Source organism: Anser anser (assembly GCF_964211835.1).
Source record: "Anser anser genome assembly, chromosome: 15".
Classification (NCBI taxonomy): domain Eukaryota; kingdom Metazoa; phylum Chordata; class Aves; order Anseriformes; family Anatidae; genus Anser; species Anser anser.
The window spans coordinates 16,073,597-16,091,074 of NC_139736.1; the positions used below are offsets into that span (position 1 = coordinate 16,073,597).

At 40.7% G+C, this 17,478-nt stretch overlaps 1 protein-coding gene across 1 annotated transcript; it reads left to right on the forward strand.

The window, feature by feature from the left end:
* Positions 1-735: 735 nt before the first annotated feature.
* On the forward strand, positions 736-11,616 carry LOC310882213 (uncharacterized protein). Its single transcript, XM_083800673.1, has 8 exons — positions 736-1,298; positions 2,901-3,010; positions 3,106-3,161; positions 3,687-3,785; positions 4,260-4,412; positions 5,983-6,095; positions 8,024-8,130; positions 8,609-11,616. The coding sequence occupies exons 1-7, from the start codon at positions 834-836 to the stop codon at positions 8,093-8,095; spliced, it is 1,068 nt and encodes a 355-aa protein (XP_083656799.1). The 5' UTR covers positions 736-833; the 3' UTR covers positions 8,096-8,130; positions 8,609-11,616.
* Positions 11,617-17,478: the final 5,862 nt, after the last annotated feature.

Below are 17,478 nucleotides of genomic sequence, written 5' to 3' on the forward strand. Positions count from 1 at the left end.
AGCATTTAAAAAATGGAGTATATGTTGCAATCTGACTCCCATCACAAGTCATATGCTCTTAAAATTATTGAACTGTTGTCAGTACACACTGCTGTTGAAAAGCTTTTCTTTAATGTTGCATTTGCTACCTGAAAAAAATTTGTCTCTTTGAATACATAAAGCATAAAGAACATTTTGCTACATGTATCCAATTGTACAACTTATTATTTTTTTTAGGGCTGCTCCTTTCTCATGCCGTGTATGGTTCATGGTTAAGCCAGTGACACAGGAGTAGGAAGAAAATTTTAGATTACGAGATCCTGCTGCCTGCTATGAAGGAGAAGCAAGCCACATAACCCTCCTCGTATCTTCATCAAGCTGTATTTTAAAATCAAGAAACTCACTGGCCCTCGCTGTTGTCTTGTGAAGCTTGCCATATTCAATTCCTCTTCATGCATTGTTTGGGCATAAATAAAATATTCTTCAGACAACTGAGTAAGAAAGACAAATATACTTACCTTTTTATTTTTTTTTTCCCCTATGTCTTTTCACTACCAGGGCCCTGCTTTTCTGATAACTATGAAACTTTAATTTATTTGTGTGTGATTTCCTTCTATCTGCTCTTGTGCAGTATTGTCTATTGGCTTAAGTAACCGATCTTTCTCAAGTTCTTCCATGAGCGACTTCTATTAATACAGCCTAAAACGTACACTTTCTTTTTTTTTTAAGAGCATCATATTTTAGATTTACCTGCAGTTTCTGATGCCAGTTATAAGCCGGTTTATTCTGTGCTGTTGCCTACAAGGCTGTCATTAATCTTGTATTTATGCATTGGAGTTCTTCCTTTTACGGGTATGAGTTTTAATTGGGTTTACCGTATTTCCTCTCTTCAGTTCAGGATAATTCTGCCGGCCGGCAGCGGCGCTCGCTCCTTGCCAGCCCCTGAGGCTGAAGGCCCTGCCCAGGGGAAGCCTGCGGGGAGCGGGAGCGGGGAGGCGGGCGGGCGGTGCCTGGGTCCCGTCCCCGGCCCCGGCCCCGTCCCCGTCCCCGTCCCCGTCCCCGCTGCGTCCCGGAGCCGAGCAGCGGCCGTGGGGCCGGGCGGCGGCGGTCTGGGAGCGGCGGCGAGGCGCCTCGTCTCTGGGCTCAGCGTGCTACAGGTTCGTGGTGCTTTTCTTAACTGCCTCCTGACCTTCGTTCGGCTCCTGCTTCTGCTTCGACATCCCCAGCGTCCTGCGGGAGCGGTTCCAGGGGGTAGGAGCGTGCCGGCTCCGGGGTCCTTCGTGCAGTGCTGCCCGCGTTGCTGTCTCAAAGAAGGTCGGGTAAGAAAAGTAAAACCGGGGCATCAGAGGCTTTGGTCACAAGTAGTGCTTCAAAAGCTTCTCAAATGGTGCAAATGTGGAAGTCGTGCTCCGAGGTCTTATGCGCCAGGTGCTCAGTCTGATGGACGGAACCACATGGACCTACTTGTTGCTGTAAAAAAAGATGGACAAAGCCAGGACAGGCCATAAGGTATCTGAGAGGTCTTGCTGCTGGCGGGAGATCTGGAAGTCTGAAACCTATTGCTGCAGTGATTGTCAGCTTTCTGTCCAAAGGACCGTTTGCTACACTAACGAAGTTCAGTGTTTGAGAGGCGTTCACAACACTTTGCAATTAGAAGATAGCTAGAATTGATCCTTATTACCTACACTGGACTGAAAGACTAGAGATGTTAGAGATAAAAGTCTGGAAAAGGCTTTCTGGGTCTTCAAATCCAAACTGCAGGTTCCACATCACAGGTTTAGCAGCTAGCTGAAAGTAGGAGCTGTCCAGTGAGATCACAGGAACTCTGTAAGGACTCGGCAATGTAAGATCTAGCAGTATGTGCAAAGACTAGGGAATTTTGGTGGTCAGGGTTTAAACTGATAACCCAGTTAATTTCTTTTTCAGTCCATCCAAGCATTCCAGAGTCCAGAATTCTAAAATGAATTCCTGAATACCTGATAGAAATTCTTACCCGACTCGTTTACCTGTCATTACCATAGTCTGTTTCATATCTTTTGAGAGAGATGTGTGCCATCTGCTGGTAGATTAGTGTGCGTAAATTTAGAGTCACTGTCCAGTTCGTTTTCTTCCATACCAAGGATAGGATTATATACAGCCTGCATGTAACTTTTTTTTTTAAAATGTAATTAATCTGTCATAACTCAGACAGTGAATTCCAGAGTAAATTGGGTGCAGTTTTTCATTGGTTTATGAGAAAAGGGCATGAACAATAAACAAATAAATAAATAAGGTCAGTACTTGTTCCTTGTTCCATATCAACTTCTGTACATCTATGGGAGAACAGTCACTTGTTTGTGCCTTCTGGTGTGGAAGACCTGGCATCCATTTAATAATACAGGTAGATTTTTAGTAGTTGGAAGACCTAGTGTTGTGTTTTTTTCCCTGATCATGCTTTTGTTTGTGAGATGTTGCTCTCCAGTAGTAGAAGCAATGTTATTAAATCATGTTATGACTACCAGTTTCCTACTGTTCAGCAAAAACTTTATAGCTGTGAATTAAAATGGACTATTGTTAAGTTTCATATTTACACACTGCTTAAGACTTTATAGTATTTTTTGAAGAGCCAGATCAAGCTAAACTGTAGCCAAGAAACAAATGAATCAAATAAATCTCGTGCTGCAGTCTCCGGCAGTATAGAAGTGCAGAGCCCTGCCATGACTGCCAAAGTAAAGGAAAAGGAAGACATGCCAAAGGCCAGTCATTTCTCATTCAGCAAGGGCTGGCTTTCTCGGAGACTTGAGTCCTCTAATTCCTGGTCATGGAACTGGGAACTGAGTGGGAGAAATAAAAATCTGGTAGGCAAGAAAGGGCTTCATTTTTAAAGGAATGCTTGGGTCCGTGTCTACTGCCAAACAGAGATTCTCTGACTGGTTTTGCAGAACTTGACATGCTCCAATGGAACCCATCACAATAGCACGCTGGACTGTGTTGAAGGATTGGGAATGACACCTGCACAATACAATTTGCTGTATGCAATCTACACTTGGATGTAAGTCACTTTTCTCTTCCTTTGAGGGTTGCGGCAGTTTGCTAGTTGCTTCCTAGCAGCAAAACACAAACGTTCCTGTTCTTGTTTTCTCCTAGAAATGCAGTAGTGGTTATTTTGGCTGGATTCCTAACTGATAAACTAGGAAATCGCTGTAAGTCCTGAGGATTAATTATTTGTGCACTGAAGTGGTATTTCAGACTGTCCTTTCTGTGCAAAAGGATGATCCATTTTGGTAAGATCATAGAGGTATGGGAGAGGGGTCACAGCTTTGTGTGGTGAGTGCATGACTGTTAATTGAGCGGCTCCATGAATGCAACTGAGACCTTTTAATCTTTTGACCACTGACTTACCTCAATTTACAGAGCAGTACAGTAAACATGCTTTTCTCTGGCATGCATATAACAGGGAATTATCTGTTTCTGATGGGACAAACTGATAAAGTAGTGTTTTGTTCTGACATTTGTTCTGGTATGTGCCATTAACCAAGGCCCAGCAGTACCAGCAAATGCAGTTGTGCTCTGTCTGTGTCACAAAAGTTAGCATCTTACAGGTGATGAGTAGATAGAGACATAAAGAAGGAAATGGCATGCCTGTTGAGGTTTGTGGAATTTTTTTACCTGTTTCTTCCTAACTGGTGTCTTTGTTTTCTCTCTTCTGACTATGCTGGGATCATCAGTCTTTGCCCTGGGCTCACATTTCAAGGGGTTACCATATCTCCTATCAATGATGCTAACAGGAAGACTGCTCTTTGACTCTGGGAATGGGTCACTTACTAGTAAGAAACTCACATTCTTAATTAAGCCTCACCAGAAGGTCATGATACATTTTTATTCTGCCTCCTAAACCCTAGTCCTATCAGTCATCTTCACCTGCTCTGCACCAGAAACCTATGCTGGTAACAGAAGAATACTGTTCCTTGAAGGATTACATGGATTTTGTATGTGCTGAAATGTTTGAAAGGTTCCCTTCTAACAAGTTTGTCCTTCTCCCAGGGGTGGGGACTGCCCTGTGACTGCTATGCCTTTGGGGTTATTTTTGCTTGCCTTATTTGAGCGATAAGTTCAACTCTCATGTCCCAGCATGATTTAGTACACTTTAAAATTGACAGCAAAGTTGACAAGTACTACTTCCATTTCGGATGCTTAGAGATCTCCTGCTCCAGCTAAAGCACTCTAGCTTGAGAGGCTGTGTTCACTGCTTCTGGGCAGTGCTCTTGGTCTGTTCAAGAAAATAATTTTTTCTTCTCCAGGTTGTTCAGAATCGTATCACAGCCTTCTGGCTCAAGGGGAAGGAACTGGCACTGGCATTTGGACTATGTCTTTCTCCTGTCTTGGAAGTGTCCTCAACTTCTTCACCCAGCAGTTTGAGTCACTGTTTGGAATGCAGTGGACACTCTGGGGAGGTGAGTTTCTTTGGGGCTTTGACTTTTTGTCTTCCAGACCTGAGGCTAGACTGTTTTGTCTAGTTATAAAAAGTACCTGAAAGAGATGGTGAAGTTAGCAGTAAGGGGAACATTGTTTTCCAGTTTTCTGTACTGTTTTCTGTCAGTAGTATGAGTATGTGATGGAATTGTATTTTCTTCATTGATGCCTGGAAATCCCCTCTAAAGCTGTAGTGTTAGCTTAATGGTTTTGTCTGCAGCTTTTCCCAGATATTTTAACATCTACAATCACAGGTATTCAGTACTTAATGTATGTTTTCTCCCACTGAGTGAACAGAAACTTAAGAGTGAAACAAAATAAAAGGATCTAATGTGTTTGTTCTGCATTTTGGCTAGGAGAATACTGCTGGTTCTGTAGCAGTCTGTGTATTGGTCTCGGTGAAAGATGTCTTGCACATGGACTGAACTAAAATGCAGGTTTAAATTACTGTGCGAAGCAGAATCTGCCTTACATGTTTCTTCGTGAATCTCTTCTAGGGCCCATATCTTTAGAAAATTTCAGTTCCTGTCCTCTCTTCTCTGCAGTGAGATGAGATCTGTCTGTAGGGGAAAGGATGATCTATTTCACACTTCAGTTAAGCAGTGTGACCTGATCATCAGTACTCTGATGTGCTGGAATGGTGGTTATGAAGACCTGCCTCAGGATGTCCTTTTTGGACTCAGGGTTTATAGGAAATTGTAATTTCCCAAACAACAAAGCAATATGGGCCATCCTTGATGAAAAAGGGGATGCATATGTGAGATAAATCTCTTGAAGAAACTGAACCCCCTGTTGCTCTCTTCTGCTGATGCCAGCTCTCAGAGAGAAATTGACAGACATGGCTTGTTGCATCCCATACTGACACCATTAGTTTTGTGCTCAGGCAGCATTTGCAAGCACAGCACAGCAACTTCAGTAGCTCCTACAGGGATAAACACATCAGACAGAGTGTGTATGCATCACAGATATTGCTTTGACTCTTTGGAAAACAAAACAAACATAGATCTTTCTGATAGAAAGATGTCTGCAGCAGATGCCCATTGCTAAATTTGCTTCTGGCATTTCCAGCATAACCTGACTCACTTCTCTGGAGCTGAGCATGCTATCAGGTCGAATTGCTGTGTTAACTGCAGTTGGTCAAAGAAGTGAAGACATACAACCTGGCTTCCAGTACCTCTCCCTTCTCATGGGGCCATTGAAGTTTCCGAGTGTCTGGATTGTTTTAAGCTTGGGCTCATTATGCACAGACCTGTTGCAGTTTAGGCCACATTATGACCATAGTCCAACAAAGTGTCTGTCTTTAGAGATGGGTAGGGCCTTAGTGTTACAGGCCTCAGGCAATTCTGGAGCAGGGAAACTTAGGGGACAAAGACCTTGAGAACTGTCTGCGAGGGTGATAAAAGGTAATGGTCTTACTATGAGACTGCAGTATTAATGGTGAGAGAAGCCAGGAATACAAGTCACAGAGAATTCTGCGTATTACATGCAGCTGATTCTGTCATTCAGCTCTCTACACTGAGGAATTTCTAACATCTACTGTGTCTTTTCCAGGTACTCTGCTCTATGTACTTGGTTTTGTTTCAGCACTCACAGTCAGCGTGCTAGATAAAGTGGGTACGAAACAACTTGGTTTGGATGGGGTTATCCAGCAAGAATCCAAAGTGGTAGGTTGTGCACAGACAGCTTGTTCATTTCCATCTTTCGAAGGCTGGCCTGCGTGACCACTGCTTTTGCAGTGCAGGGAAGCCTGCAGTGGTAAGAGCTGCTCCTGACCAGAAGAGGGCATCATTAAATCTTGCATAGTACTTCACGTATGCCTGGGGATATGGCATATGCAAGCCACCAGGCAAACGTAATTTTTCAGTTCAGAGCATATGTATTTATCCTGGGTAAGGATCAGGGGAAAGGCCAACAAGGCAGACACCCTGGTGGGGGTCTGCTATAGACTGCCAAACCAGGATGAAGAGACAGATGAGGCATTCTACAAGCAGCTGGCGGAAGTCGCACAATTGCCAGCGCTTGTTCTCATGGGGGACTTCAACTTCCCAGACATATGCTGGAAATACAATACTGCCCTGAGGAAGCAGTCGAGGAGGTTCCTGGAGTGTGTGGAAGATAGCTTCCTGACTCAGCTGTTAGTGAACCTACTGGGAGGGTGCCCTGCTAGACCTGCTGTACGTGAACAGAGAAGGACTGGTGGGAGATGTGGTGGCTGGGAGCTGTCTTGGGCAGAGTGATCATGACGATGATACACATCTGTATCACGATATATATCATGACTAAGATATATCTCTATTCTTGGTGAAGTCATGAGGAGGGTCAGTAAAACTGCTACCTTGGACTTCCAGAGGGCAGAGTTTGAACTTTTTAGGACACTTCGTAGGGAGCATCCCTTGGGTGTCAGTCCTAAAGGGCAGAGGGGTCCAGAAAGAATGGATGCTCCTCAAGAAGGAAGTCTTCAAGGCACAGGAGCAGGGTGTCCCCATGTGCCATAAGATGAACTGGGAGGGAAGAAAACTGGCATGGCTGAATAGGGAGGGAAATTTTGCCGAGTCTCTGGGAGAAAAAGAGAGTTTATGTCCAGTGAAAGAAGGGTCAGGCAACTTGGGGAGAGAACAAGAAAGTTGCTAGCATATGCAGGGAAAAAAGTCAAAAAGGCTAAAGCCCACCATGAGCTCAGCCTGGCCACTGTGGTAAAAGATAACAAAATAATGTTTTTACAAATATATTAATGGTAAGAAGAAGGTCAAGGAGAATCTCCATCCTTAATGGATACGGGTGGAGTCACTGTCCCTGGCGGTGTTTAAGGAAAGGCTGAATGTGGCACTTAGGGACATGGTTTAGTGGGCAATGTTGGTAGGAGGGGGACAGTTGGACTAGATGATCTTGGAGGTCTTTTCTAACCTTAATGATTCTATGATTCTATTTGTAGCCTTCCAAAGAGCTGAGTTAGCACTCTGAATGGCATTATTTTCCTGAGCTAGTTACTTCTTGACTGTAGGTGGCTCAGAGGACTTGTGGATAAAACTAGACAGTAGCCTCTCTCTGGAACTGCTTTCTGGCTCACATGATCTGTGATAGAAAATAGCTAATTTGGTCAATACTGAACCATCTTCTGCCAGCCTTTATCTTCCATTCCTTATTGTATTCTTCTGTCTAGCAATAAGCTTTACAAATAGGTTGCAATTTTTATGGCACTTAGAATTAGACAGCTTCCTTCTCATTATGGTATTCTTACTGATTTTTGTACGTCAGTGTTGTGACACCTTTTTAAACTTTTTTTGCTGTGTTTCACCTAAGGTTTTGCAGTTTTGTTTTTCTTTTTAACTGAATAGGGTTTAAGGAGGTATTCTTTGCAGGCATAGCACATGCCAAATTTCTATTAAACGTGTGTGAGCTGTCTTTCAATTCCCTTTTACCTGCTCTACTCATTTAGAAAAGGAGCAGCAGGTAATTCATGCAGCAAATTCATGCAGCAAGTAATTCATGAAATCAGACAGAAACTGCCAAATATTTTACGGTTAGGCATGTTGTCTGTTCATTGGTCCCGTGACAGACACCTAATAGTCAGCTCTCAAACCTGTTCTTTCAGATCACTTGTCTTCACAGCCAAAAGAATACAAGCTTTTACTTCAGGAAAAACAATGTGTATGAATTGTGCTGAAGTAGAAATACAATGAAGATGAACTTTTCTGCAAAGTAAGCTCTGGGGGATTTGCATTGTTTGCGGACCAATATGACTTGTCTTCTCTGTTTTTACTTCACATGCATTAGGCAGTCTTAAAATAACCCAAACCCCATTCTAGTGGCCTTAAAGAAGGCCTTAAAGAAAAACAGTTTACCATTTGCTTTTTATTTTGTAAGGACCAAATACGTGTCAGAAATAAAATATTCTTCCCTGCTTCCCCTTCAGTTAGCATTTTCTCTCCCTTACTCCTGTGCTTATATTTACTCACAATCACTATCACAAGTTGCATCACTGGCCACCGCTGCTTGCTCAGCTGCTCCCTGCAGACTCATATGCTCAAGCTGTCCCAGCCTCTGCCTTTCCTGAAAGCTGCACCTACATTTCCAGTGGGTGCCCTAGTAGACTCAGAACTGCATTAGGTATCAGGCCAATTTGCTATGAACTTGCCACAAGAAGTTGAGAAGCCAGCTTGATTTCCATTCTTTACAGGGATCCACACGTGAGCTTGTGCCAAGTTTTGCGTTACGCATACTGGAGTGTCAGGCCAAGAACTGAGAGGCAAAGATCATTAACATTTGAAGACAAGCTGCAGCATCCCAGCTGAAGTTTCCTCTGTGAGGTACAGAGTATAAAGGAGAAATTTACCTACAAGAATAATACAGGGCACAAAACAATCAATAAACACTGAACGGTGCTTAGTATACAACCTACAGCATGTCACTATGGACACTAATATACTACATCTCCCTACTTTACAGCATTAGATTAGGAAACTTTTTAGACTATAAAATATAAAAGCGGCTGCTCAAGAAACATTACTATGGCCTTTAGACAGATTTCCAATTTTCAGCTGGAAGAGGGATCAAATTGACTCATATTTTACTAGGGCTGACAGATGTGATGATCAAAAGATGACTGCTAGTTAACCAGTTAGACTACTAAGATGGCTTTTGACTAATATAACATTTATATAATGTTGTGCTAACTGTAGCTATTTAAATACCTTTGTTTTACCACACATTTGATGATAATATTCATAGTGATGAATAATGATGATAATGATCATGCAATTCATAATGATGACATACTGATAGTTAATTATAGGGAAAAAAAAAAGGAAGCTGTGTTCTCTCCAAATTAACACATAGCAAAATCTTTATCATGAAAAAGAGACTACAAAACAATCCTATCGCACATGAGAGGGCTGGATTGTTTTTATGACCTGCCTTCACAGATTGCAGCTGCCTGGGGGAAAACCACAAACACTGAATGAGCGTGTAGACAACATCACTTGAACATTTGATAGCTGCAGCTGTTGAGAACTGAAATGAAAAGGTTGGTGGTTTTCATGGACAGCTTATGGTAGAACGTTTCTTACTCCCTCACTATTTGGCCATTCAGGAAAGGACATTTATAATGATGGGAATGTTTACAAAAACAGCAAAGAACTCCTGAAGATATTTAAAATATATTTTTTGAAGTTTTAGCCCATTCCCTTGACTTACCCTTCCATAAGAAGGGGTAAGTCAACCCATTTCCCCATACCTTTGATATTGTCATTATTTTTCACATCAAGAATTAATCTGTTTCAGTTTCTTCAAATATCCTGCATTGAAAAGTGAGGCCAACACAGTCAGAAAATGTTGAGAGTGCTCTGAACCACTGCCATCTTTGATTTTCAAATCAGGTCAGCTGTTGTTGAGTGCTGATGATTTGTGGCAGTTGTCAGCTCCATGGTTAATGCCTCTTTAATTTTATGGCTTAAAAGAGAATTGTTACAAATCTAGGCAAAAAGCTTTCCATTAGAAGATCAGAAAATATGTTACAGATAGATCACCTCACACGACAGTTCTGTGATCTACAAAGTGGCTAAATGGTGAGCTCAGACAACCAGGCACAGAGGGAGGAAGAACCCTGCAGCAGTATGCAGGTATTTGGAATTTATACCACAAATTCAGAATAGGAGAAATTTTAGAGAATTGTGACAATGAACGGTTTAACAGAAAAGTGATTAAGTAATAAGCTAATTCTGTGATTACTGAGAGACAATAATTACTTCAAGTGGCATCTCTTACATGAAATGTCTTGATCTTTCCATCATCAGACTCCAGAGGCATCTTTGTGTTGTAAATGAGGGATAAAAGAAGCCATTTGGCTCTTAATTTGAGATGAAAAGAGATTTGCTGGTGATGTAAATCCCACTTGCTTCATCTCTCTTGTCAGGTTGGTAAACAGCAATATCATATATTAAAATGTGATATTACATAATAATAATAAACTAGGGAAGGAGTGTTCATAATGCTTACCCGGGTGATGGCCTTTCAGAAAACCTCATTTCAGTTCTGTTATCTACCACGCACAGCCACGTATTGCTCTCCTAGTCCATAAGGACGTAGATTTTTCTGTGAGCCGAGCATTCATTCAAATATGTCACTGGATAATGAAATGATGACCATTATTTAACAGATAACCATCTCAATAAGGTGACTGCCCAGAAGGTGACATTTAAAGTATATATTGGAAAAAACAAAAACAAAAACAAAAATCACCTTGAGATCTTCTCACAAACTGGAGTGCTATCTTCAGGATAAGCTCCATTCTCCTCTCTTCCTAGGCTGTCTATTCTATGTAGATCCCAAACTGCACAGAGGTCATGTCTATGTTTCCACTTTACATCCTGCAAAGAGCTCTGTTCATTATCAGTGGATTCTTTGTCATAGCTAAGATTAAACTGGTAAAAATAACTTTACATCCCTAGAGCTGAGGTTACTATTTCTTTTGGAAAAAGACTGGCTCTAGTTGTATGACTAGACTGGGCAGCTAGATTCTTCCAAATCACTCTTGTAAATTTAACAACCTTCCCAGCCAGAAAAAACAAACAAACAACAACAACAACAACAACAAAACTGTCAACAACTGGAATTTTTGCTAGAACTATTAAGTGAAAGAAAACGGAGATTTCGGAAAAGAATATGATGGAGAAATCAGTACAAACCTCTGGTGTCGTAGCATCTAGACAATTCTCTGTTCTCCTATAACCAGAAGTTTGTAGTAGAAACTGTGTTTATTGTCCATGTAACAAGATGCTATTTCCTGTATTTATGATCAATGTGATATATGGCTTAGAATATTTGTGCTTGTTTCATTTTGGGTATCAATCCCATGAACATTTTCACTCCCAAACCAGGAGAGACAAATGCATTCTCCCAACTACATTTGTTAATGTACGGTTACTTGTTCGAATCTACAAGACACGAGTAACGATACATTCCTTGTCTGCATCTGTGCCCTCATTCTCTCTTTAAAATCTCTGGATATAAAATATTGTGTACACATTACCATGAGTCCTCTGAAAACTAACAATGGCAAGTCATGTCTGGCCAAAAATGGATGTTTCCACAGGCTAGCAAGCCTGCCACTCTTGAAAGTGTGCCAGGTTTAAATATTTGATGATCAGACATGGCATTTATCCTCCCAATCAATTCTTTTTTTTTTTTTTTTTTTAGATACAAGTCTGAGGAGTCTCAGAAAGTACAGTCAGGCAGTGCTGGAGACCTGCAGATGCTTCTCACACCAAACAGCAATTAGCTACACTTGCTAGGAAATGAATAAGGCAGAACTTTCTGACCTGTTCCATTAGAGGCACGCTGAAGCCATAAAAGGGGTAGACTGCGTTGAAATAAATTGGCTTTTATAAAGCGTTTTCTTTATGCCCTTCATCTTGGTGGCTTTTTTTTTTCCCTAGAACTAAATGAAATGGAAATTTTTACAAAGTTGAAATAGGCAAAACTCTTTCTTGGAAGGTAGTGGGCAGGTGTAAGTTCCACAAATAAAGAAGAACATCTAAGAGATGTTTGCTTACAGATCTGGCATGTGCAAACCACACAGTGGATGCATGCAAAAGTAGGCACAGGTTTTGGGTTTGGCCTTGGAATAAGTTTCAATACAACCACATAGAGTATGCATGGGCTGATGTACTATAAAAAAAAGTGACAGTCAGAAAAGAGTCTTAAGTCACCTTTCGAAGTTATGATACTTTCATCCAAACATCCCTCCTCCTCTGATCAGGATTCCTAGCCCTTCCTCTCTCCTTTCTTCCTTCCCTCTCTCCCTCCCTTCAAGAGCCAAATCTCTCTCTCTTTTGAGAGAGCTGGTGCTTTTCCCCTTAGTTAATAGCTGAAGGGGCAGGACACTCGAGTTGAATATGAGAGCTTTCAGCTGAGGTGGTTCCCAGGGAAGATGAGACTATTCTTCAGCGTTTCTCTCTTGGCTATGCTTGTTAGCTCAAATAGACTCTACAAGTCATCTGAAGAGTTTCTTGAGTACAGGACTCCTCTCATCCAGAAGATTCCCCTCATCAATAGATGATACTGTAATTCACAACTGGATTAACAAAAAAATACATTATTTTTAGCAAATGGGAATGCATCGACAAAGAGCTTCGGGACTGAAGAACACAGATATCCACAAGGGATGTAGATGCCAGATGTAGGCTCAAATCCATTCAGACAGAAGAATAGATCAAATCCCACTTCTCCTATATCTTTGGTGAAGTGTCGAGTTTTATGACAGCTTCCATTGCAGAGAATAGTTCCCAAGATATTATTTTGCTCTCACTGAAGCCAACAATAAAATTTCTATTGTCTCCTACTGGGATCCCAGCAAGGCTCATAATGCATTCAACAGCGAAAGAAAAAAAACTGTGAGGATAGGAAAGTTAATAGATAAGAGAAATGCAAGGGTGGAGACCACTGTTATGGGCCCCATGGATGTAAGTTTAACTGTGACAGTTCATTAGCACAGCTTTCCTTTGGGTCCAGAGTTTCATACTCCACATTTGACACTTAGATCATGATGCAAATACTCATGTCTAAACAATAGAAGGGATTTATTATGTGATGACTCAAAGGGCATCAAAAATTGGTTTGAAAGAGAGTCAGTGAGAATTCTGGATTGCAGAAGTAGAGGAGGGATCTATACAAGGATAAAAACCTCTCCTTACACAGCAACAGGATTGATCTGGCTTATACAACCCAGTAAATAGTGGTGCTGCTGTTTTTGTAACTGCAGCTCGCCCTTATGAAAGAAGATTGTTTATACTTTTCCACAATCTTTGCAGGCTGTTTTTATGGCACTTCATATTTCTTAACTGCAGAATGGAACAGAGACTGGGAAAAATGTAACTGTGTCTTGTTTCAAAATGCTGTACAATAAAGACTATTGTAGTGTCCTTTGGGTTAAGTCCAGGACAGTGGTGACAATTGATGTCAGATCTATTTTCTTGCAAGGAGATGAATGGGATGAGCTGATAAAGGTGAATGCACTTAAATATGGTTGCACAGTCATCAGACTGTTTTTATAGGTCAGACGCTTGATAAAAAGGCAGATATTAGTTTATTGGGGTTGAAAATGCATGGTGACATTAGTAGTCACGTTCTTCTGTAACTGCATACTTGTCCTTTTAAACTGGTGCTGCGTTCACCTTGGAGGAAATCCTTCCAATCATTGTAGAAAGAAGGTTCCAGTATAATAACCCATTTAAACTTACACATCAATATATTGTTAAATGCATCAGAATAGAGCACTGCACAGATACTGCACTGAGTAGGTGCAGGAATGTGCACTTTCTGTATTTTTTTATCAGCAGAAAAATTCCTATAAGGTTCAGTAATATGTAAGCAGTCCTTGATACAAAGAATTCAATATACTTTCTGCATATCTGTACAAGGTAAGACTCCAAACTCAGACTAAAAGCTTGGGAAATAACAAAACTGAGTGAAAAGCTTTCATCTAATTTTGAATCTTCTTCAGAAGATCAAATATGAAGAAGAAGCTCAGAAATACTGGGGGGAGGGGACGGGATGACACAAGTCCAAATCTGCACAAATTTGAAAGAAAAAAAGGGAGTAAATGTTGTATTAAATAAAAGAGAAAATGAGATGCAAAATTTTCAGCCTGTCCCAAGTCCATTACGTGAATATGTGTTGAGACTGCCCTGTAGTCATTACTGGGGGAAGGATCTAGAACAATGGTGAGGGTGCTATAGCTCTTCCAGGAAACTAATCTGTTTCTTGAACTAGTGCCTACTAAAGTCAGTACTTACCAAGTTTCACTGTGTTAGTGTGACCTTGTTTCTGCAAAAGCTATTACAGTACTGATGTGACACTACAATACTTTGCAGCAGACTGGGCTGGTTACAGTTATTCTCAGCTCAGGTTAGCCAGAAAGGCTCTTGTGATGATGACCGTGTACTCAGCATCATCAAGAGGAAATGCTTTCTAACCGGTTTGTTTCAAACAGACAAACCAAACCTCACTTCCAATCTTTTTCCATCTATTTCACTACTTCCTGCCTATATCTATTCTGGGAGAGAACTGTTTAAGAAAAATGAGTCTTTAAAAATTCAGGTTTTACTTACGCAGGCAGCTTGAGCTCTCAGTATCTCACGGCCTCTGTCCTGGCTTCTCCCTCCTCCTGTCTGCATGGTGGGAGAAAGGGCAGGAGCAAAATGAGGATTATAAAAGGAGCGTTCACATCATCAGCTTCTTCTACATATTTCCTTTCCTCTTCTTAACGAAGAGCTGTTTTTCATAGCACGTAGAAATGGTTCGTGAATGCCCTCTCTGTGGTGACAGTCTGGGATCCTTTGACAGTGGGAACCAGGAGGCAGGAGCAGGCATCATGGTATTTTTTTCTTTCTTTAAACTGGCAGTTCCAGATGTCTGATTTCAATAGCTACATGAGGTGCGTTTGCTCATAGCTCTGCGTTAAAAAATAATAACAAAAATAGTGAATTGCACAGAGCTCAACAATTTCCTGTTGCTTGCAGAAAATTTGGAGGCATTAAGGCAACATTAAAAAATAGAGGAACTGCTGTTTGTATGATAAATGTAACGATAGAAGGATTTTGTGTTTGTATCACACTAGAGTATGGAACGCAGTAAAAAAGACAAGAATGGGCATATACAAAATATCTTTGCACAGGGATAGCTGCTCAAAATGATTCCTTTTTTTGCTTATGATGAGCTTCAGAGAGATGGATATTGTGTTGCAGAAATGTCACATCCTTGTTGTTTTCTTAGGGGATATTGCATTTTTTTCAATGCCAACATCATGGCAGCTGACAGGAAAAAGGCTAAGATAAGGATGCTTTCATCAAGGAATTTTCTATACTTGCTCTCCTTTCACCAGTCATATTACCTCAGAAAAAATATATTCAGTGGGAAAGTATAAGAAATTCCCAGATAGCTTGTTTGAATTAAATTATATTTTTAAAAGGAAATTTCTTTAATACTTCCTACTAGTTCATCAAAACAGTGTCCATCTCATCCATTTCTCACTCTTACAGCCACATAGCTGTCTTAGTGATTTTAACTCCTTTCCATCAATCTGTAAATATCTTTTGAGAATCTGGAAAAGATTGCACAGTAAGTCTATAGATAGCCACTCCTCTACGATAATATTCAAGAACAATAACACACACGCATGCATATTTTATGGGATGATGTATTAATGACAGAGATAGCTTTGAGAGGTGTCTTACATTCTTAAGCCTCTTGAAAAGAGGGAAAATACATATGAAGTAGAAACATTTACTAGCTCTGATTTTTTCAGAATGACGCTGTATTCAGTCAGTTACAGAATAAGACGATCTCAGAATTATTTCTGTTTCAGTTTAAGTAAATGGGAGTGTTCTTACCAGCAGAATCAATGTCATATAATAAGCACTAAAGAAAGAAGAGGGCTCCTGTTCTTCTCTAGGCTTTCAGTATGTATCAGAGATGTGTCTGGGTGATCAGAGCAATGCAGTACTCCTCTTGGTTCTTTTTTTTTTTTTTTAATTTTCTCCTATAAAGAAGAGAAGCCTTGTGTTTTTCCATTAACCCTCCACGTGTAGCCTCAAATTCTGGACTGACAGACTAGAATTTGCTTTAAGAGAATGCACTTGTTAATCATATAAGTCTTTGCATGTGTTGCAATTCTTAGACCGGACTCATAAGTGTTTCGGTGGCCTTGGGTCTGTATACATGAGAGAAATAAAATCTTAAGGCAGACACAGAAGGAAGCACTCACTAAAGTCATTACAGTGAGCAATGGGGTGATTCCACACTCTGACGTTAAATCTGCTCCTATTCCACCAATGCTACCCTTCAACAGCCTCTGGCAATCCCATCTCAGTAATAGGTTCAGACAGCTAAGCTTAATTATTATTAATAGGTTGTGAATGTCTTAAATTCTGCATCATGGCATACATGTTTTATGCCAGATAAAATGCTCCATTTGGTGCAATCTGTATTTTTCAATTCATTTTTTGTTTGAGCTGATTCAAAATGAAATTATTTTCAATTTTTCACTGTGGCCATGCAGTCAAAAAAAACAGTCCTTCAGACTTACCACTCTGTTGCCAGGTACCAAATTGCTCAGTCATGACCTACAGACTCAGTTACTCTTTTGAAGAAATTGGCTAGAGTCTCAGATCTCGCTTGTTTGAAGCTATTCACGATCTATACATATTGAAAAGAAAAAAAAAAGATATTATTTATATTTTCAAGTTCAGAATTATTTTTGCAGGTGTTTTTGTAGCAAAGGAAAATGTGCTGACAAAAATGATTTGCAAAAGAAGCTATTTAAACTTGACAGCGTGTAGCCACCCCAGCAACACCTGTTCTTTAAAACTGGGAATCAGCAGACACATTGCATGGTCCTGAGTTGTAGCATTAACTCTCCTAATTTTCCTTAATTTGGTAAAGCTGGACAATCTATGTCTTAGCTTTTCATACCATTGTGTGGAAGAAGTCATAAAGAAGAATCTTTCAGCTCAAATAGCAGAAGGGTTTGCATCAGCCAGCTCTCTGATTTGATTTGATTTACTCCACGTTATCTGAGGAACTCCCTCTCCTCACATCCCATGCCACAAACTGATGCAGTTCTTCCATCTTCTCAAACTGCACGCATTTCTCTACTTGTTAAGTACTGTATTGTTTCTTGAGCAGATTTATGGCAGCCAGTTGTTTGGCACAGGCAGTGAAAGAATTGGTACGTTCTCTGTGGAGCAGGAGAGCCAGACAGAGCACAGGAGTGATGTACCTTTGATAAGGCGGCTTCACAGCTTTAATGTTTCCTCTCTCTCCTTTTCTCTTCTTAATTAACTCCAAGCCTACTCTTTCCATGGAACCTGAAAAATGCTCTTGCACTGGAGCAACCTCAGTATTGCTTTTGGGCTCAGTTTACCTTTATGACCAATCTCCCACTATCTTCTGAAGAGCAGGATGAAACTCCAGTGTTTAACTGCTGTTTGAGCTTTGCTTTGCAGTGATGAAGCCAGCAGAGGTGTTGTGAGGTCTAATTACTTGCCAGTT

What these genes read in the sequence shown, in the direction of transcription:
- LOC310882213 (XM_083800673.1), top strand. Translation starts at nt 834, where the DNA reads ATGAGTTTTAATTGGGTTTACCGTATTTCCTCTCTTCAGTTCAGGATA. An exon ending in TGATAAACTAGGAAATCGCT is followed by an intron (nt 3,162 to 3,686) that starts GTAAGTCCTGAG and finishes TGGGATCATCAG; the next exon opens with TCTTTGCCCTGGGCTCACAT. An exon ending in TGGGAATGGGTCACTTACTA is followed by an intron (nt 3,786 to 4,259) that starts GTAAGAAACTCA and finishes TTTCTTCTCCAG; the next exon opens with GTTGTTCAGAATCGTATCAC.